The following is a 20,119-nucleotide window of genomic DNA, read 5'->3' on the forward strand; positions in this document are numbered from 1 at the left end:
CCCCTTCCTCAGCCCATTTGATGCATGGGGGGGATGTGGCTGTTGAAGCAGAGCCTGTGTTGTGATGGGCACGGTGCCTGCTGTACCCTCAGGGAATAGCTGCCTGTCCGTCTGTCCCCTTCCCTGGGCTGGCAGAGGCTCTGATGGAGGAGATTTGTGATGCTGGGGCACCCCCGACCTGCAGGGAGCCAGAGTGACCTGAAGGGACTCCAGGGGCTGCTGAGGGAGGGACTGGGGGGCAGTGCAAGTTCCCCCAAGCCTGCACCTCAGCATGTCCCTCAGCAGGCAGGGACCCTTCCAGGGCTTCCCTGCCTCCCTGGCAGTGGGGCTGACAAGGGCCAGAGTACACAGAGGGGACATGGGGGTACCCAGCTGTCCCTAGGCGTGACAACAGACCCCAAAAGCCTCCTCCTGCTCTCAGCAAGAGCAGGAGAGCCAGCCCGGCTCCTGCGCGGAGCCGGGAGTGCTGCAGCCGCCAGCGGCGGTGCCTCGGGGGCCGCGGCTGCCGAGGCGGATAACGGCAGAGGGATAACGGCAGAGGGATAACAACAGCGGATAACGGCGGATAACGGCGGCGGGGAGCCCGGGCAGCCCCCCCAGCGCTCCCGAGCGGCGGCGGGCGGCAGGGCGAGAGTTAAACGCGTGGGGGCCGCCGGGGGGGGGCTGCCTTTGAGTCACTTCCTCGCAGGGGGAGGGAGGTTTTTGGGGCTGCCTCGCCAGCCTGGCTCACACCCTGAAGATGAGCCCTGGCCGCTCGCCGCCCCGCCGCCCCAGCAGGGCTCCCCTCGCCGGCCCCCGCTGACCTCTCGCCGCCGGCAGAAGGGATATGCGGATGCTGTGCTAACCCAGCCGCGGGCACGCTCCCGGCCACCCTCGTGTCGCCTGCCCGGAGCCGAAGCGGTCGTCGCGATGACGGAGGTGTTGGTGCAGCCGGAGGGCGGCCCCGGCCCCGGCCCCGGCCCCGGGGGCGAGCGCGGCGTGGAGGAGCCCGAGGGGAAGCGACCCCCGAACACGGGCGCCCGGCTCTGGGGCAGGGTGCGCAGCAAACTGCTCCGGCAGAAGGTGCTCCGGGTGTGGGGGGCGGCTGCAGGGGACAGTGCTGGGCTCTGGGATGGCTGCGCCGGGCTCTGCTCTGCGTGGTGACCGTGGCTTTTTGGCCGGTGGTTTTGTGGGATGGAGGGTTGTGTTGTTTGTGTGGAGAGTGAGTGCTGTGGGGTCTGTGCATGGGGCGGGGAGATGTTTGGGAGCTTTGGGAGCTCTTAGATGCAGTTGGCAGCCTGTGAGGTGTTTGTTTTCCTCCTTCCCTCTCCCTCTGTGCTGGCAGGCTCCGGGAGGCTGAGCTGTTTGCACCGGGGGGTCCTGCAGAGGCAGGGCAGGGGACCCCTGCCCGGCCCTGGAGCTTGCCCAGGAGGCAGCGATGCTTCTGGGCTGACTGGGGCCGGGTTCTTGGGGTGCCACAGCACCCAGTGCCTGCGTCCCCCCTCTTGCAACCCGGGTCGATCCAGGCTTTCCCAGCTCACAGCTGTGTCGCAACCACATCAGCCAGTGCTGCCCGTCTTTGTGGGAACACGGAGTGCAGGGATGTGCGACAGAGGTGACAAAGGAGGGGGACGACAGCCTTGCAGGCTGTCCCAAAAGCCCCACGGGGGACTCTGGGGGTTTCCCTCGGTGGAGTCCCCCTGCCTGGGGAGCTGCTGGCTCGGCTGTGCCCGTGGGGGTTCGCCGTGGCAGCGGCGGGGCCGCGTGTGACGCAGCGGCATTAACCTCGATTCTGTGCCGGCTGCGCACAGGGGATTAAGGGGCAGCAGGGCTCTGTGGAGAGGCTGCCCGGCGGCTGTTGCTGGGTCAAAACATGCGGGGGTTTCATTTCCTGTGCCTGTTGTGGCTGCTGGCTTCCCTGGGGCTGCGGGGCGGGATGTGGCCCCCGCAGGTCCGTGCAGGGTCCTGGTGGGTTTGTGGGTGCTGCTGCTGCTCCTCGGGTTGCTCTCAGTCGGGGCTGTGAAACTGCTTTTTTGGGGGGCTGTGCTTTGCTGCTGGCAGTGTTTGCTGATTTGGAGGCTGCTCTGTCCCACGGCACCAGGGGGCTCAGGGACTGTCTGTTCCCTGGGGAGGGAGCTGCTGGCATGGAGGTCTGCTGAGGGATCTGCTTGCCAGGGCAGCCACGGGAGGCCAGGCTGGGTTATCTGTGGGTGCCACGCTGATGGGAAGCAATGCTGGCTGTAGCAGCTCCTCTGGGATCCTGCTCCCCAGGGCCCTGGCAGAGATGACCTCAAAGACTGAGTCACCGGTTTGCTCCCAATTGCTTCACCCAAGGCTGACAGTTGGGTGACCTCATGGGCCTGAGATGTGAGGAGGGGACATTCCCAGCTTCACAGTCCTTGCCCCACCACAGCTTCCCAGTGTTTGGGGCCCTGGGGAGCCACCCGGAGGATTTGGAGCCCTACCAGCTCCTCACCCTGGAGCTCTGGGCACCCAGCCCTGCCTGGGTCTGTCACAGTGCCACGACCTGGACGTGTCTTGAGGACAAAATCCCAGGATGTGGCCTCATCACCTCAAGTCTGGAGTTGTCCCATGGACAAGACAAGCAGTAGGAGAGGAGGGTCAATGCCAGCAGGGCCTCCCCAGAACACAGAAAGTGCTGCAGGACTGCCAGGATGCTCATTGCCTGTTCCTCTACAACCTGAGGCCTTTTCCTGCAAACAAACAGCCTTGGATAATTTGGGAAATCAGGATGATGGCACATCCCTGTGGCAACAAACAGAGGACATTTCACCTCACCGTGGATGAGAGCGGCACCACAGCGAATGCTGACCTGGGCATGGATACCACCATGGCTGAGAGTCCCTGAGGTGCAGGAGGGAGCAGCCTGGAGACATGCTGGTGACCTGGCTGAGATGTTTCCCCAGGCACAGAGGGGTGTTTGAAGCCGTCTGACCTTCCAAAGAGGAGCTGACATCTCATCCTGCACAATGCTGGCTCGAAGGCTGTTCCCCAGGGCTCCTAGCCCTTGAGTTGCCCACTGACCTGGGATGTCCCTGCATCCTGCTGGGGCAAGGCAGCTCCCTTCAGAGGAGGAGGAGATGGTGCTGGGAGCTGGGACGGGGTGTTTGCCAATGCTGCGTGGGCAGGAGCTGCCTCTGGCTCTGTGGGTGGATGCTCCTGTCCATTCTCCCACGCCTGGAGATGAAGCATTGGACATGGCTTTGCTTAAACTGGGGAGTGGCAGTGTCCTCTGCTGCTGCTGCTGCTGCACGGGGTGCTGGCCAGGAGGGTTAGAGAGCAGCAGGGCCAGGCTGTAGGTGCTGCCCCAGCGGTGCATAGGGACCTGCCCTAGCTGCAAGGGGGCTCAGACCCATGGTGGCAGCAGAACTAGCCCAAATTTGGGCCCTGCTGGCTGTTGTGGGATGATTGTGCCCATGCAGGGGGAAGTGGCTGCAGGGAAGTGACGTGCTCAGGGTAAGGTCTGCAGCACTGGCAGCAGCCAACCTGGCTTTAATAAAAGCTTTCTTCAGAGCTCTGCTAAAGCCCTTCCAGATGTGAGCTGCCAGGGCCATCAGAGCCAGAGGGACCTGAGGGGTGGGGAAGGGGAAGGCATGTATGGTGGCTGCAGTTAAAATCACATCACAGAGCAGGGAGGCTCCTGACCTGGCTGGGGGATGAAGGGGCTTCACTGCCATGAGTGGGACAGGGATGTGTGGGGAAAAGGGTGAAAGTCTCTGGGACAGTGGCGTTGGCTGTGGTGGCTTCATGGCAGTGCTGCAGGGGAGCACAGAGGAGCTGGAGCAGCAGGACTGGGGTTGGCTGTGGTCTGGCTGCAGTCTCGTGATCCCAGTGTCCAGACCTGCTGCAGGGTCCCATGGGAGCCCAGGGCAGCTGCAGCTTTCCTTCTCCTCCTCCTGCTCTCCAGCAGCCGCAGGGCTGGCACAGAGGAAGCAGCGTGGCGCTCGCTGGGCTCTTCCATGTGCTGGGCTGGAGCACCAGGGAGGGCTCCGTGTCAGGAGCCATTCCTGGGCCATGCTGGAGACAGCAGCATTTCTGCCTTGCTGGGGACCACAGTTTCCCCACAGCTGAGGAGATGCTTGGGCTCACTGTGACACAGGGCTGGGCATGTGGCAATGTCACTGTGCTGGGTCTCTGCCAAGACCCGGGGCAGCTTGAGCCTATCTTTGGGACTGTGGAGTCTTGGTGTGCAAGAAAGGACATGAGGGACCCCACAGTGCCCCCCCGTCATGGCATGCAGTGACTTTATGGGCATGGGAACAGCAGCTCCGTGGCTGGAGCAGCAGCTCTGAACATCTTTACACTTGCCCAGAGCATCTCCTGACCCAGCAGCTGCAGGAAGCTCCTGTGTCCTTGCAGAGTGACCCCGCGTGCCTGGTGCAAGTGTGGCCTGGCAGCTGCGTGTCCCCAGCCCTGGGAGCCCCCACCAGCTCCAATATCCCATTCTCTTCCCCAAGGGGACATTAGGACTGGGCTGCCCGCCCCGTGCATTACAGGGATCGATGGGGCTGCATCAATACCACCAGCTGGGGACCAAAAAGCCCCAAAAGGCAACTGCACCCATCTCTGCCCAGCCCTGGGGCCTGGAACCCACCACGGCACGTGTCAGGGCCTTGGGAATGCCAGCACCTCTCACTGCACCCGGGCGCCGGGGCAGCGTCACCGAGTCCCCCGCTAGCCCCAAAGCCAGAAATAGCAGAGCCTGTCATTCCCAGGGGTTATAAATAGCCTTGGCTATGGGGAAATGTTGTTTTTCTGCATGGAAAACGCTGCCCTAGTTCTGTTTCATCAATCTGTCGCCAGAAATAGTCCTAATTTCTTGGAAGTTTCTTGCTTCTTGGGTGTGGGTTAAAGCACTGTCTTGCAGGGGCTCTGAGGACAGGGGGACTGAGCCCACCTGGCTTCAGGACACAGCCAGAGGGACCCAGACCCCAAAGGGGAACTTCTCCATCCTCTCTGCTCATGAGCAGCATGTTGCCCAGGAAAAGCATATCCTGTGCCCTACACCATCTGCAGATCAGGGGCTTTGGGGGCCACCAGGTTGGGATGACAGCAGGGCTGGCACGAGGCTGTGGCCCCACGGAACTCACAGACCATCTCTCCCCACAGCTGGACCCACAGGCCGTGCAGACAAAAAACTGGCACATGGATGTGATTGAGATGAACGGAGTAAGTGGGGCTGGGGGACCCACAGCCCCTCGCTGTGAATGCAGCCCCTTCTTGCCTTCAGGCCAGCCAGGACTCACCCCCTGTCTCCCACAGATCAAGGTGGAGTTCTCCATGAAGTTCACAAGCAGGGACATGAGCCTGAAGAGGACCCCGTCCAAAAAGCAGACTGGTGTCTTCGGGGTGAAAATCAGTGTGGTGACCAAGTAAATGCAGGGCTGTGGGGGCTGATCTGCTCTGGTCCCCGTGGGTGTGGGGTTGCACTGTGTCCCCTTGCTCTCACCAACACTGGGGACCTTGGCCTTTGCTCTCTGCTGGGGACTTTCCCGTTCCCTTTGCCATTCCCAACCTTCCCTCCTGCATGCCCATCCTGCCCCTGGCGCGGGGTTTGCAGGGCTGGGCTGGCTGCCAGGGGTTCCCCTGGGAATCTTTGCTGACGGCTCCGCTTCCCGAGCCAGGCGCGAGCGCTCCAAGGTGCCTTACATCGTGCGCCAGTGCGTCGAGGAGGTGGAGAAGAGGGGCATCGAAGAGGTCGGCATCTACAGGATCTCCGGAGTCGCCACTGACATCCAGGCATTGAAAGCTGTCTTTGATGCCAGTGAGTGTCCTGGGGGAGCTTGGTGTTCTGAGACACCCCCAGCCCTCTGCAAGCCTGGGTTTGGTTATTGCACTGCACATGTGCCAGATATGCCACTCTGCATAGGAAGGGCTGGGGGTGAGGAGGGACAAAAACACCCAGAGATCCCAGCCCGTTTGTGCCTCTGAGCTGCCGCCACTCCTGGCTGGCTCCTGGGAGACACTGAGTCAGGGAAACGTTGCAAATGGATTTGCAGATCGTTGTGTGTTCTGTTGCCCAGCCAGGCGGGAACCACTCGGCTTTTCCCAGGCTCAGCCTGGCTAACGGGGCTGTGAACCCAGCAGTGCTGTCCCTGCCCTGCAACTGGCAGCCTGTCTGGGTAGCTGGAGTGACACAGAGGGTGGAGACCCGGAGGGGAAGGAGGGCAGGAGGCGTCACATGTGGGTGCTCTCTGGACAGATAACAAGGACATCCTGGTGATGCTGAGTGACATGGACATCAATGCCATCGCTGGCACGCTGAAGCTGTACTTCCGTGAGCTGCCCGAGCCCCTCCTCACTGACAGACTCTACCCCGCCTTCATGGAGGGGATCGGTAAGGGCTCGGGGATGGGAAGGGGATGATGCACAAACTCTGTTTGGCATTGCTTGCTCTGGGATGGGAGACTCCCAAGGGTCCTTCCCAGCTTGGCCCACTTGGTCCTGGCTGTTTTTGCTGGCTCATGCTGTGGTGCTGAACACCACAGCTCAGGGCTCGTGGTGCTGCTCCCCAGTGCTCACAGTCTGGCTGCTGGGAGGGATCTGGCTGTGGTGGGTTCTGCTGCTGCACCAGACCCTGTCCTGAGCCCTCTCCCTCTTTGCCTCCAGCCCTCTCAGATCCTGCTGCCAAGGAGAACTGCATGATGCACCTTCTCCGCTCGCTGCCTGACCCCAACCTCATCACCTTCCTCTTCCTGCTGGAGCACTTGAAAAGGTAATGGCTCAGGGGCTGCCTGGGATGGGTGGGAGGTGCAGGGTGGGAATGTCTCACTGCTTTGCCTTGGGGGTGGGACATGAACAGAGTTAGAGCTGCTATTTGATTCCTGTGGTGCCTGCACAGCTCCAGGCTGATCCCAGACTGGAGGCAGATGGTGCTGTGCTGGTGCAGAGCAGGGCAGCAGCCAGGGCTAGCAACAGCAGCTTGGAGCAGGCATGGAGTGGTCCTTTCCCAGGCCTTCCAAGAGGGTACAGCTCCATGTGTATCCCACTTGCCCCATCTCTCTGGGCACTGGCCTATTCCCCAGGCTGCAGCTTGTTCAGACCCTTCTCTGATATCGGTGTTGGCTTTCCACATCTTCTCTCCTTGGGGCCCTGTAGGATGCTGGGGGGGGGGTCTGGAACTGTTCTGCCCCTCCAGAGCAGCTCCTGGTGTCCACTGGCTGTGATGCCAGCAGGGCCTGGGCTGTGCCTGGCCAGTGATGCAGGTCAGCTCTGCAGGGAGCACATGGCCTCTGCAAACATGGAACACTTGGCTGCTGCAGCCGGTGTGCAGCTGGTTGGATGAGCTCTGCAGGGAGCAGCTGGCCTCAGCACAGGACAAGAATCAGTTGGGAGCTCTGCAGTGTCCCCCTTAGCAGGAAAACAGCCCTGTGTCCCTTCCCACCAGTCCAGCAGTAGTCCCTGCCAAACAAGATGCAGCAATCCTTGTCACCTGTCAGCAGCAGGTGGCCAAGAACCGAGGACAGTCAGCTCTGTGGAAATGTCCCAGAGCTGCAGGTGACACTTCATGTCACCTGTCCCACGGTGAGTGCAGCAGTGTGTGGTGTGACAGGCTTTGTCTTGGCCCAGATCAGGTGCATCCAAACCTGGGGACTCAAGGACTGGGGGCTCCCTGAGGACCCAAAACCAGGCACAGGGCTGTGGAAGGGCAGCAGAGCAGAACACAGAGCCTGGGACTGGGGCTCACGGCTCATGTTACTTGCATCATGAAAGGTTTTTTTTTGTTCCTTTGGTTTGGCTAAAACCAAACAGAAAAAGTGATTGATGCTGGGGGATGGAGAAGGAAAAATCCATTTCCATCCTGAGAACCGGGCACAGCCAGTTCCCACATCTGCTCCCCTGGCCGGGGCTCAAGCGAGCAGCCTGTGCCGGGGAGCACAGCTGCCTCCTAACATGGCAATGTTGCGGTCCTGCTTCCCTCCATGCTGGCAGGGCTCCCACAGGGTTGTCAGGGCGGGGAGTGGGTGCAGGGGGCACGGGCTGGTGCAGGGCTCCCCGTACCCTGCAGCTCGGGAAGGGTGGAGGCCCCGCAGTGCATAAGTGAGGGCTTGGTTGCTGCCACATCACACCCGGGGCTCCGGGCCAGGCCCGGCGGCTCCGGCGGAGGCCGTGAAGGGGGCAGAGCTCCCTGCCCTGCACCTGGGTTTTCTGAGGGCTACAAAGGGCAGTGGAAAGCTGGAGGTGCCCCACTGCTGCTGGGAGAAGGGAGAGCAGCCCTCAGCCTCCACATCACCCCATGGCTCCCCTCTCCTGAACACCGTTAGGGGCTGACACTGCCTCTCTCCCTGTACCCCACAGGGTGGCTGAAAAGGAACCTATCAACAAAATGTCTCTCCACAATCTGGCCACGGTTTTTGGGCCAACACTGCTGAGACCTTCAGAGGGGGAGAGCAAGGCGCACCTCACCTTGGCCTCTGACATCTGGTCCCACGATGTGATGGCCCAGGTAAGAGCTGGGTACTGGACGGTTTCACCTGCCTGTCTGAGTAGATTTGTTACTTTTTGCTGGATGGGACAAGCTGGGATGTAGCAGCTCTTTCCCCTTCTGTAGTAACACCCCCCATTTACCTTCTACAGGTCCAGGTCCTTCTCTACTACCTGCAGCATCCTCCCATCTCCTTCAGCGAGCTCAAACGCAACACACTTTACTTCTCTACGGACGTGTAGCCTGCGGGCAGAAGGCACCAGCTGCAAACACTCCAGCTCCCTGCTGGGGGACACAGACTGCATCACAGCCCCCAAGGGAGACCAGCCCAGACCCAGGACGGTGCTGCCTGCAGCTCCTGTACAATCACGTTCCAGTGGCCCGGTCCCACCTGGTGCCAGGCCCTCTCTGTAAAGTAGTCGTGTCTTATGTCCCTTCTTGTGTTCAAGGATTGTTTTTATGTATATTTGCTCAACAGAAGAGGTAGTGACTGACAAGGGCTGTGGACACAGGCTTCCCCCTTGGCTAGTTTTCTCCTGGACTCCTTCCTGCCCGCTCATCCTACCAGGCACCCCTCGCCTGAAGCCTGCAGTGCCCCACGAGTGCCTGTTTGCTGCCCAGCTCCCTGCCCACGCCTGCATGTGCAGCGCCAGCTCGCTCCGAGGCCGGGAGCTCACGGGCCTCCCTCCCTGGTGACGGTGACAACCAGCTCTGCTTTGGCTTCGCTGCCTGCGCAAACGTTGGACCCTGTGCCTGGATCCTGCTCTGGTCTGAGCAAACCTGCGACCACGAGAGCAGAGGAGCAGGGTGCTGCTTCCTCCCTGCCACGGCTCCTCTGGGTGTTTTCAGGCCAGTCCCCTCTCCAGCCCCAGCCCTGTGTTTTGCCTGTGTGCGTGTGGCGCGGCGGTTCCTCCCCTCGCTGGATTTTGCCTCTCAGCAACGTTATGGGGTAACCCCTCACACAAGGCTGGAGCCAGAGGTGCTGTGCTGGTCTTGATCCACAGCAGGCTGAAAGGATGGCCAGCCAGAGGCAGGTTTGCTTTCTGCACCATGGGCTGACCCCACGTCTGCTCTGACACTGATGTGGTCACAAATTTCCCCAATTTGGAAATTTGGTGGGGAACAGGGTATCTGCTGTACAGTTCTGTCTCTGCCATAGCGAGGCACTCACACCCCTGCCAGCCCAGCACTGCCATGAGCACTTGCATGCACCTGTGGCACAGCCTGCTGGGCCACCAGCATTCCTCCCGTGGCCATGGGGACAAGGAGGGTTTTTATCCCTTCCTTGGCCTTCCCTGCTGCACTGGGCACACGGTAACACATGGCCCTGCCTCGGTGGCAGCCTGGCTGCCAGAGGCAAGTGCTGTGCAGCAGCTGGATGGTCACCCAGCCTGGGAACCTGCACAGAAGGATGGGAGGAGGAAAGCCTTCATGGCCCTCGTGACTGATGGCAGAAATGCTTCATTCTGTCATTCTCCCAAAGTGGCTGCTGCTGGGTTAGCCGTGCCCAGCCAGCTCAGGTCTGTTAGTGGCTCCAGTGACCCCTCCCAAGCTGATGGTTGGAGTTGTCATGCCATGTCCCAAGGCAGGACAGGCTGCCCCAGTGCCCGGCTCCCGGGACGTCCCCCACGCTCCCACGTAGGTGTTGGTACCTGTTGGGACACAAAACCTTTCGCTCTGTGAGCCGACTCCGTGTTCTTGTGGGAAAAGCCCCCCCACGTCCCTGATTGCGTTGGCCCTGTGCTCTCCTGTGCCAAACGGAGATGGATGAGAAGTGACCAAGCATGTCCCCCACAGCAGCGTTGCCTTTAACCTCCCAACTATTGGACTGTTCCAGGTAGAGCCCAGCCACCGATGCACCAGGTATGTCCTCAGCCACCTCCCTGGGGAAGGCAGCACCTGCCAGCCCTGCACCAGCAAAGCAACCAAGGAGGGGAGGTCTCAGTCCCCCTCCAAAGGGCTCACACTCCAGACCCTGCTCCTCTTGACTACCAGCTAAACAGAAGGGAAACAGCATTGCAGAAAATAACCAGGCGTCTGTCTTGGCCCTGGACCCAGTAAGGAGGCCGAGCTTTAGATCTGACTGCACAACAGATCCCTGTGTGTGTCTGATTTGTTACATGTGTCCAAGTCTCTGTCCACGACACAGTCATTCCAGATGGAGACTCTGTACAGCCAAATCTCCCCCTGTGACAGTGGCTGGAGGCCCGGTCCCCACAGCCCAGCACAACAGGCTGTGGCTGTCCCCATGACTGGCTTTTGCTTGTCCCTACAGGAAGGAAAAGAGGGGGGTGGACTCTTGCAGCTACAGGTAGAATAGAACTGTTAATTAATATTTGACTTTCAAAAGTTGTTAAGGATATATTTTTGTTTGTGTTCTGTTTCAATTTCTGTAGATTATAAACTTTAAATGGCTGTAAAACCTCGTGAGGAGAAAAAATATTAATAAAAATGCAAAGGCCCGATATTTGCACAAAAGAAGCCCTGTGGTGTTGCTCTTTGCACTAACTGATCACTTTGGCATCACAGCTTCTTCTTTCTGTTGTGGAATTCTTGCTAGTTGCACTTCAAGCCAGTGGTATAAGCACAGGCATTGTGCCAGGCAATCTTTGAAGAGGCTTCTTATGGTTTGGGCTACATCCTTGCATTTTGGAGGAAAAAAAACCTGGACTGTCTGGAGCCAGCCTGTTTAATCAGCCTAGAATTACTCAAGTTTAAAATTCAGCTGACTTGCACAGCTTCTGGCCTGAGGATACTGAACAGGCACAGCAAGGGACATCAAGAGATCTGGAAACCTCATCTGATAGATCACATGGTGCTGTCTCCCCACTTCTTTCCATGTGGGAATGGGAGCCAGTGTGCCTCCAAACTGACCACTGTATCAGCCAAAACACACTGCTAGTATTGCTCTTCCAGGTCAACAAGGGCTGTCACTGTTCTGGGATGTCCAACTGTGGATGCAAAGGAGGGGAAGTGGGTGGGAGAATCCCTATTAGTTGTGTGCACTGCATCTGAAATGCCACTGCCTCAAAAAGATCAGAGGGAGTGTTTGCCTTTATGGAGTGGCTCAATGAAGGTTTAAAATGACCCTCTGAGGTCTGAGAACAGAGCTTGGTTAGAATAGCAGGAGAGCAGATAGAACACCAATCAAAGAGGCAGCAGCTCCTTGAGCTAATGAACAGATGTTTTGATTTCAGCACCAATTTTGGGCAGAAAAAACACTCACTTGCCCCTTGTAACACTGTGGTACTTGGAGGTAGCACAGGGATGTGATGGGAAACAGGCTGTGTGCTGAGTGAGTGCCCAGTTATCTGTCAAACACTGGTTTATTCTCACAGCTCTGCTTTCGAAGTTGCACTATCAAACTGCTGGAACTAATGGGGTGAGCCTGGGGCAGTTAAAGCAGTAGCAAGATTGTACTCCCACAGTGAGGTTAAATCAGGCTAGCCAAGTGGCTACAGAGAATTATACTTCAGCAACAACCTCTTTTTTTCCCTTAAACTGTTTTGTTCATCTGCCAGTAACCACACAGCTCTAAGGCTAAGGATTCCATTCTGCTTTTCCCTTTAAAACACGGTAAAGAAATCTGGCACTCATCTCTGTACTTGAAATAAGACAAGTTGTACAGATGGTGGTTTGTCTTCAGATGGTATTTTAAGAAAAGCCTGGAACAAACTTATTTCTCCACAGGATCTTACCTCTCCCCAACAGAGTAGCAAGCTGCAAACTGGTGACTGTTAAAACACTTGCAGCACCTTCAAATATGTGGTAACCTAGATCGCTGCATTTCTCTTCGAAGATTGTCCTCCTGCCTTCTTTTGATGCCAGCAACAGACTTAATCAAAATCAGCCCCAAAGGATCGAAAGAGCTCAGAGTCCAGGCATGTTTCCTGGAATCTGACAGTCAGCTGATCTGTCCTGGAGATGCTGCTCTGTGCCTGGCTCCATCCTCCCATGCTCCCGCAAGCCTGCCTGCAGCAGCTTGCCAGGGCTCGCAGCCAGGTTGCTGTTAGTCATTCAGAAAGTGGCCAGCGCCACCCCGACTCCAGAGGCAGTGGAAAGGTAAGCCTGGTGGTTGTGCCGTGATGCAGGCTCTCAGCAGCAGCACTGCAACAGGGAATGTTGCTCCCGAGGGTCCCGGCTGTTACCGGAGGTAGTAATCGACTGCAGCGGAGAAAGCGGCGAATCCTCCGCAGCCGATCACCCCGGCCTTCAACCCAGCTGCAAGGCAAGGGTGGGAAACCATGAGACAAAGCAGGAGAAATATTCTTATTGCCAATAACCCCTGCTGGCTCAGAGCTCACACCAGCAGGAGCCTGGCAGTGCCCTCCCAGGGGACACTGGCACTGCCACTGCCTGATGCACAACCCCTCGGGGACAGCAGGATTTTCTCTCTGTGCTGTGTCCTCAGGCTCAACCAAGGGGACAGAAGAGAACCCTCCAGTGGCCACTGCTGATTTTACTCTGCTCTCATCTGAGCCCTGCAAGTGGCTTGGTGGGGCTAGGGAGGGATATGAAGAGCAGCCACTGCTCTGACAGCTCTAAGAGGATTAGGTCTAGGACAGACACAACTTAACAAGCTCAATTAGAAGCACTTTCAAGAGCTTTCTTTTCATTTATGCTCCATAAAACAGAACAGTTTTTTTCTTAAGGAGAGTGAGAGAAGTTTGATATTTCTGATGAGTAGAGCAGTTTTCTCTCACTTGGGCATTTTTCCAGATGTTACCACTAAAGGAAAGTCTCCTCTAGTGCTGCAGGACTAAAACCCCACTTCTTGTTCACATGTAAGTAGAATTGTCTGTTTGAACTGATACATGAGAAAGGAGAAAAGCATTTTACTCATGGTACAGAAGAAGAGAGTTCTTTAGCTCTAATTTCAAAGGAGAGTTCTAATTTCAAAGCAGAGACAGTGAAATGGTAGATGTGTAGAGCTCAGTTAACACAAGAGCTTCTGTATGTATTTTTGGCTCTCTCCCATGACACCACAGAAGAGTGTTGCCAGCCACCACCATCTCCTGATTTTCTTTCAAGTGAATTTTGTTGATTTTCCTCTATGACCAACCCTTCCTTATCCCCACTTATTCTTGGAGCTGACAGTTCTGCCAGTCCGGAGCACACTCTCACGCTGGCAGCACCACAGCCCCATGCAAAGAGGTTTGTGGTGTGTGTGTTGCACCAAGAACATCGTGTGCTGCATAACCAACTTCAATCTTATCACAGAAACAGCTCCCAGCAGGCAGCACCAACCTCTGAAGCCGATGGCTCCTCCCGTGATGCAGCCACTGATAACGCTGTTCTTCCAGTCCGACTTCCCACGATACTGTGGAGTTACAAATCAGTAAGTGTGGAATAAACACTCGGTATCTGTGCTAACAGCAAGGTTAAACGACCTTCCATCCTCTTCTCAGCTGAGGATGTTCTTCCCTCTGCTCTCAGCAGATGGCCCTGCACTCCCAGACTTGCAGGGCCGGGAAGGGAGGAAGGAGCAGGTAACTGGGAGAGGTGAGACAAATCCCTATGGTGCAATGCAGTGCTGTGGCAGGGATGCTCAGGTGAGCCAGGACAGAACACAGCCCTGAGTCTAGAAGTGCAATAACCACAGGAGAGCAGCCCTGGTCCTTGGCATAGGTGAGAGTCACAGCACCTGCTGACAAAGGTGGACTACTTCCATAGCCAGGACATGCTGGATTTTCACCAGTGCAGAAATCTCTTTGTTCTGCTCCATGGTGCAAGCAGATACAATTTTCTTCTAGATGAGTTAAGAAGTAATTGTGCCTTTCAATTAAAAGGCAGGATTCAAATTCATAACAAGGTAATTTTCCTATTTCAAAAAAAAAAAAAAAAATCCAGATGATAGATTTACCACTGAGCTGCAAAAAATCATTTCTGACTGTAGGGGCCAGATGAAAACTGGCCTGTTACTCAAGAACTTTCATCAGATGATCCCTTTCTGCATATGGAATTTTTAGACACTCAAATTACCATGTTGCAACTCACAGTTTGACATTTTACACGAGCACTTGTAGCTAGGGTTTTAAAAAGTAATGCCTATGCTTGCCAATACATTTAGGACTTAAAACTGAAAAGTACTTTGCTATTGCAAAAGAGTTCTTCATTCTGTCAGAGAACAGCAGCTCTGAAGACAGATCTCAAAGCTGAAAAGCTTTGCTGGCCAAGAAAGAACAAAGCAGCCCTACTGCAAAGAGAATATATGTACTTATTTGGATCTAGTAAAAGATTTTAAGGAGTACCAGAAAACATTTCTTAATGGTTGAGAGGCTCTTACTCACAGATTCTACCATGCATTCCGTGCAGGAGAACATGGCACCCACGATGGCGAAGTTCTTGGCGTAGGAGATGCCTCGCTGCCCCATGTCCTTGAGCACCTCTTTGGCCGTGGGCGTGCGATAGGGATCCTTGGGATCAAACCCCACGTTGGTGTCAATGCCAGCTGTGAAGATACCAAACGCACCTCCCAGGACAAATCCTGTGAAAGATAAACAACGAAATTAACACGGCTGGGCTGGAGCAGCACATTCCCTGCAGGAATGAAGCGGCTCTGCTCCCGCTGTCTGTGAGCGCTGCGCTGTGACAGGGCAGGAATCTCTCGGTGCTATGGACTCTTGTGACAGCCCGAGCTGTGTGAGGGAAGGCCATGAGCACCTGCGCCTCTCCAAGGAAGGCAGACACAGATCCCTGCCCGGGACATGTGACAGGCACTGGAGGAAAATCAACACGGGGACTGCAGCCTCTTCTCCATCCGCCCCTTTCCCGACGCCACAGGGACCCCCGAACGACCCCACAGCCGCCTGCCCCGTCCTTCCAGCGGCCGCACCTCCCACGCAAGCCAGCGCCGCCTTGAAGGGGCAGCTCTCCATGACCCGCTCCACCATCTTCTGCTCCTCGCTCTTGGGCGGGCAAGGGATTCCGCCGAGGACGGCGGGGTCCCAGACGCGGGGCTGCCGCTTGTCGCCCACGAGGTGCTGCAGCAGGAGGCTGTACTGCAGCGGCTGCGGCGGCGGCGGCGGCGGCGCCGGCTCTCCCGGTGCTGAGGGCGGCGGGGCCGCCATGATGGGCTCGCACACCCACGGGCGCTCGGCGCCGCGTCCGGGCCCGCTAGACCCGCCGCGGCGGGGGCGCACGGGAGTTGTAGTTCCGCAGCGGGGAGAAGCCGGCAGCGCACCGCTACGCTTTGACTACACCTCCCAGTCTGCCCCGCGCCGACGCCTCCGGGAAGAACTACCACTCCCGGCACGTTCCGCGGCGCGCCGCGGGGATTGGCCGTCCCGGGTAGCCAGGGGACTACATTACCCGGCGTGCCACACAGCAGCCCCCTGGCGGCCGGTGCGGCCGCTGCAGGTGAGGTGAGGGCTCCGGCTGCGGAGCATCCCCGAGCGCGGCGGCGGCGGCGGCTGCAGGTGAGCGCGGGGAGCTGAGGGCAGCGCGGGGGCACCGGCTGGGCTGGGGAGAACCGGCAGCCTCGCGCCGGGCATCCCCGTGCTGGGGGAGCGCTGAGGTGCCGCAGTGCGGGACCCAGTCCCTGTGCCCTGGCTGAGATGCGGGGGAGCGGGTGCGGTGTGGCCGCCGTGTCCCCGCATCCTCCCCGCCGCTGACTCCCGGCCCCGCGCCGGTGTCTGAGGGCAACAGGTCCCGCACGGGGCGGGCGCTGCCCGCGCCCGCACGGTCCCGCCGGGGCTCTGAGGGCAGCCGGGCTCCCGCAGCCCCCGCGGGGCTCTGAGGGCAGCCGGGCTCCCGCAGCCCCCGCGGGGCTCTGAGGGCAGCCGGGCTCCCGCAGCCCCCGCGGGGCTCTGAGGGCAGCGGCAGCCCCGGGCGGGCGGGCGGCTCCGGCGGGGCTGCACGGCCCGGGGCAGCGGAGCCTGGCAGGGATGTCCCCGCTGCGGCACGGACACGCCGGAGCACCGGGACATCCCCGGCTGATCCCCGGGAGAGCCCGGTCTCCTCTGGCGTAGGGCAGCGGTGCTGCTGCAGGACGTGTGTAGCTCAAAAGGGCTCTGAAAATATCCACGCTGTTCCATCACAAAATGCGAACTGGGCTCGTGTCAAATCAGGCGCAACCCTTAGCTCTGGGGAGCTTGTTCTGCTTGGTGATAAGGTGAGAAATGTTGCTTTTCCTTTTTGGTAAGCAAGGTGCAGTGAGCATTAGAAAAGTCTGTGTTCCTTACTTGTGTTTCTTTTTTTCTTCACCTGTTTTACTTTCTTGTTCTTGTGGACTAGAACCAGTTTTCATCTTCAAAAGTGACAATAGGTGTGCCATAAAAATTCCCTTCTTATTATTTGATATTTTTCTATTTTAAGTAACCCATAGGTTTTATCTCAACTATGAGAAATAGTTGTCTTGGTTTCAATAGGATGCATGGAATTGTTGGATTTCAGAAATTGAAAATTACTTTAAAAATTAAGTAAATGGTGCATTGGTATGAAATCTTCCTGATACCCTGAAACACTACCTTCTTGAGGTCCTAAAGTAATAAATTTTCTTTCTTATTTTGGTCCTTTTTCTATGTCTTGCTTATATCTCTGCGTAGGTAAGTTCAAATAACGATTTAAATGGATAATTTTATCACTTCAAATACTTCATCAGACGAAGTTCAACAACTTTCCTCTAAATCCCACTGCCCTCTACTGGCTGCACCAGCAGGGCCCGCCGGCCCGCTGCTATTTCCTCTTTTGCTTTTTTTTTTCGTCCTTGGGGTTTTTTTAATTATGGGGTTTTTTGTTTGTTTGGGATTTTTATTTTTTTGGGTGGTATTCCCCCCCCCCCCTTTTTTTTTTTTTTAAATAAAGATCAGATCCCATGAAAAAGCAGGTGGTTAAAATCTACTACAGCAGGATCTTGACAAGGTAGGGGAGGTTGCTGGCAGGATGATCTCCCTAAGGAACCCTCAACTTAAGATTTCAATCTTCTTGATCCAAAATAACCTTGCTGGGCTGATCTCGAAGTCCCACAGCAAAACCTAATTTCCAAAGGCCTAAAGGGAAAAAAGCATATATGTGGGATTGGGAATTTCAGCACTGAGAATTTATATGTATAGCTGAAATATTGCTTTGACTTTTTTTCCCCTTTCCTTGAGAAAATGCTGGGTTACTATTTGTTTGTAAATAAAATATTTAAGCAAGCATTTTGTAAACACGATTCTGTAAAATATACTTATTTATGGATATTAATGTGTAATTAGATGTTATTTTTCCCTTAGATATTTAATAGTTTTCTCCTCTTCCCATTCTGTTCTACACACGAACAAATTCTGGTGCCTGGGTATTTGAATAATCTCATCTGCCTGAACAGCTTTTTCGTGTGGGTGAAATCAGATGGAGGATTAAGGGTTTGAGAGGCAATATGAGAGTTCAACATCTTTGATAAACAAGTTGTTCAAATGAAACTTTCAGCTGTTTCTTTTTTCCGAGCCTGTGAGCCTCCATCCCTGCAGGGTGATGGTGCATCCGACCCTCCTCCTTCTCCCTGGCTGCTGTCCCTAAGCCTCTCTTCTACCCTGGAGCTGTTCGGTCCGGTGCAAGAGCTCAGGTTATTTTTAACCTTGCCCACGAAATGAAACGTTTTGAACTCGGGTGAGTGTGACGGCAGCAGCGGGCGCAGATGATCCCGAGCTTTTGTGCTGCTCCAAGGAGCTCGGTGTCTGTTTCAGCAGAGGGCAGCACACGGCGACACTGAATAATTGCGTTTCACTTGACCTTTGCAGTGACTCAGTGACTCCCACGCTTCAGTCTCCTCCAGACAGGGTAAATCTTGGAAATAATGAGGGGTTGGTCAGAAATCCTGGTTTTGCATATGTCTTGGTTGTAGGGTTCCCAGGTTTTGAATAGACTCTAGGAGTGCTATTAAAAAAAAAATAAAAATAAGTTTTCACAGTCCTCAACTTTTATTTTGTCAAACTGCCAGTTCCAGAGTGTTTGCTGAAGTTATTCAGCTGGGTAAGAAGTGACTGAAGGTGGAAGTCAACAAGAATTAGATCAAATCCATTCTTTTTCACTCATTCCTACCTGTGGGCACTTTTTTTTCCCCTTATCAGAACTGTCATGATGTAGGGGTGAATGAGAAGAAGAGGAGATAAATTAATGGGTACTTTAATGAAAAAAGGAAAAGCCTTTAATCACAAGTAGAAGAAAGTGGGGCTGCTTTGAGGTGATCACACTGCTGATCTCACCTGTTGTGTACAAAGAGGTTTCCAGTGGCTGCAAAAGGAAAGGTGCTGGGACCTGCTGGGCTTCGTTTCCACCCTTTGGTATTCTCATCTATACATTAAATTTAATCCTTTCCTACTTCTCACTGACCTTGTGAATGTGGTGTTTTGTCTTTTTCTTTAAAAGACTTTAGGTTTGAAAGTGCACTGGAGAAGTGAAGTGCTTTGTGAAATAGATCTTATTTCAGTGAAGGAAAGCTGCTTCAGCTTCTGTACTTTCCTTGGCTTATGAGTTTAGCAAATTTATTTGGTTGAGAGTGCAGCTGAGCTTTTTTTTTCCCTTCTAAAGTTTTTTTTCTTCTAAAGCTTTTGGTATTGGAGAATACTGTGTCACTACCATGGCAAACAGCTAAAGTACTAAGAAAAAGGTTAGATTAGAAGTAGGTGGCAGGCATATTGGAGTTAAAACTCAAAAGGTATCTTGACTCACTGATTTCCCAATATTTTTTTTGCTTTAAGTCAATATAAAATAGGCTGCAGAGAGAGATCTTGGACTAAAATCTCCTTTTAGGATCAGCAGACTCGTTCCTTGTGACTGTGCTCTGCAACTCAGAGAGAAGGAACAGGATGTGGCTTTTCAAGATGAGTGTTTGATCGTGTCTGCTCTCCCTAACGTTTTAGATCTCAAAGTCTGCACTCCTTTTGAATGTAAGGTGGTTTCTTTGTGTTTGTTCCGCTTCAGCAAAGTACTTCTTCTCCTCTTCACAGTTTGCCCAATATTACACATATTTTTGTTTTCATCTATAAAATTTAAAACACACTTGTGTGGTCTAAAAAAAGTTTCAGGCATCATCATCTCCCAGGGCTTTCAGCTGTTGCTATAGAAGCCTAAATTCTCTTTGAGAAACCTTTCCAATAGAAAGAAGTTGATACTGCAGGAAAGTTGTCATGGAAATATGCAGCAAAAAGAGAAAGGAAATCTCAGTTTGATGACTGTTACACAGGCTTAGCCAGCCTGGTGAAGTGGCTCCCTATCTGGAGATATGCTTCTGCAGATTCTCTTGGCTGTGTTCTAGTGGATTGGAAAGCTGTGGACTCAGATCTGAAGAAATAAATTATTTAACGTGTATAGCCAAACATACCTCTTCAACTCAGAGAACTTTATCCAGATTTGAGTTTCCAGGTGATGGCAGACCAGGAGATTCCCAGCTGCCTGGCTCTAATGGGGGATGGAGCTGTGGCACAGCTATTTCTTATCTTTCTGGAAATGACCACTCTGAAAGGATTTATTGAAGTACCACGATTGAAATGAGGTTTTCAGAACCAATTTTTAAATTGACAAACTGAAACCAGTTTATTTTGCAAGCTTCAGTGCCATTCCAGATTTGAACAGGAGCCCTTTGTGTCCAGCTAAATGATGGGATAAGCAGATCCCTCCCTATAAATTTCTTACACCATCACCAAGCCTGGTTGGCTCCCTGGTTTCAAGCTTTTTGTGCCTCTCTTACTAAAGCCTCCTGATATCTAATGAATG

General features: G+C 54.9%; 3 protein-coding genes across 9 annotated transcripts in view; 2 read left to right on the forward strand and 1 right to left on the reverse strand.

Annotated features, from left to right (window-relative positions):
- Window positions 1-10,906, forward strand: part of ABR (ABR activator of RhoGEF and GTPase) — a 37,954-nt gene extending 27,048 nt beyond the window's left edge. For 3 of the 4 annotated variants that reach the window (XM_053995364.1, XM_053995365.1, XM_053995366.1), the window contains 7 exons: window positions 5,110-5,169; window positions 5,263-5,372; window positions 5,625-5,764; window positions 6,203-6,337; window positions 6,610-6,715; window positions 8,299-8,446; window positions 8,578-10,906. In XM_053995364.1, the coding sequence (XP_053851339.1) occupies window positions 5,110-5,169; window positions 5,263-5,372; window positions 5,625-5,764; window positions 6,203-6,337; window positions 6,610-6,715; window positions 8,299-8,446; window positions 8,578-8,667 (789 nt within the window). In that variant the 3' untranslated portion in view covers window positions 8,668-10,906. Of the gene's footprint in view, window positions 1-624; window positions 1,063-5,109; window positions 5,170-5,262; window positions 5,373-5,624; window positions 5,765-6,202; window positions 6,338-6,609; window positions 6,716-8,298; window positions 8,447-8,577 lie in introns of those variants that run through there. The other variant, XM_053995367.1, reaches the window with a different exon arrangement.
- A 1,150-nt stretch (window positions 10,907-12,056) lies between these two features.
- TIMM22 (translocase of inner mitochondrial membrane 22) lies at window positions 12,057-15,539 on the reverse strand. Its single transcript, XM_053995369.1, has 4 exons — window positions 15,261-15,539; window positions 14,716-14,912; window positions 13,673-13,745; window positions 12,057-12,646 (listed from the first exon to the last, which is right to left on the reverse strand). Exons 1-4 carry the CDS (start codon window positions 15,493-15,495, stop codon window positions 12,570-12,572), a joined length of 582 nt encoding a protein of 193 aa, XP_053851344.1. The 5' UTR covers window positions 15,496-15,539; the 3' UTR covers window positions 12,057-12,569.
- A 183-nt stretch (window positions 15,540-15,722) lies between these two features.
- The window catches only part of SPECC1 (sperm antigen with calponin homology and coiled-coil domains 1), an 87,783-nt gene continuing 83,386 nt past the window's right edge, over window positions 15,723-20,119 (forward strand). For 2 of the 4 annotated variants that reach the window (XM_053995443.1, XM_053995444.1), the window contains exon 1: window positions 16,232-16,538. The gene's annotated coding sequence lies outside the window, so the exon portion shown is untranslated. Of the gene's footprint in view, window positions 15,844-16,231; window positions 16,539-20,119 lie in introns of those variants that run through there. The other 2 variants (XM_053995440.1, XM_053995438.1) reach the window with 2 other exon arrangements.

The sequence above is a fragment of the Vidua macroura genome, chromosome 20, assembly GCF_024509145.1.
Source record: "Vidua macroura isolate BioBank_ID:100142 chromosome 20, ASM2450914v1, whole genome shotgun sequence".
Classification (NCBI taxonomy): domain Eukaryota; kingdom Metazoa; phylum Chordata; class Aves; order Passeriformes; family Viduidae; genus Vidua; species Vidua macroura.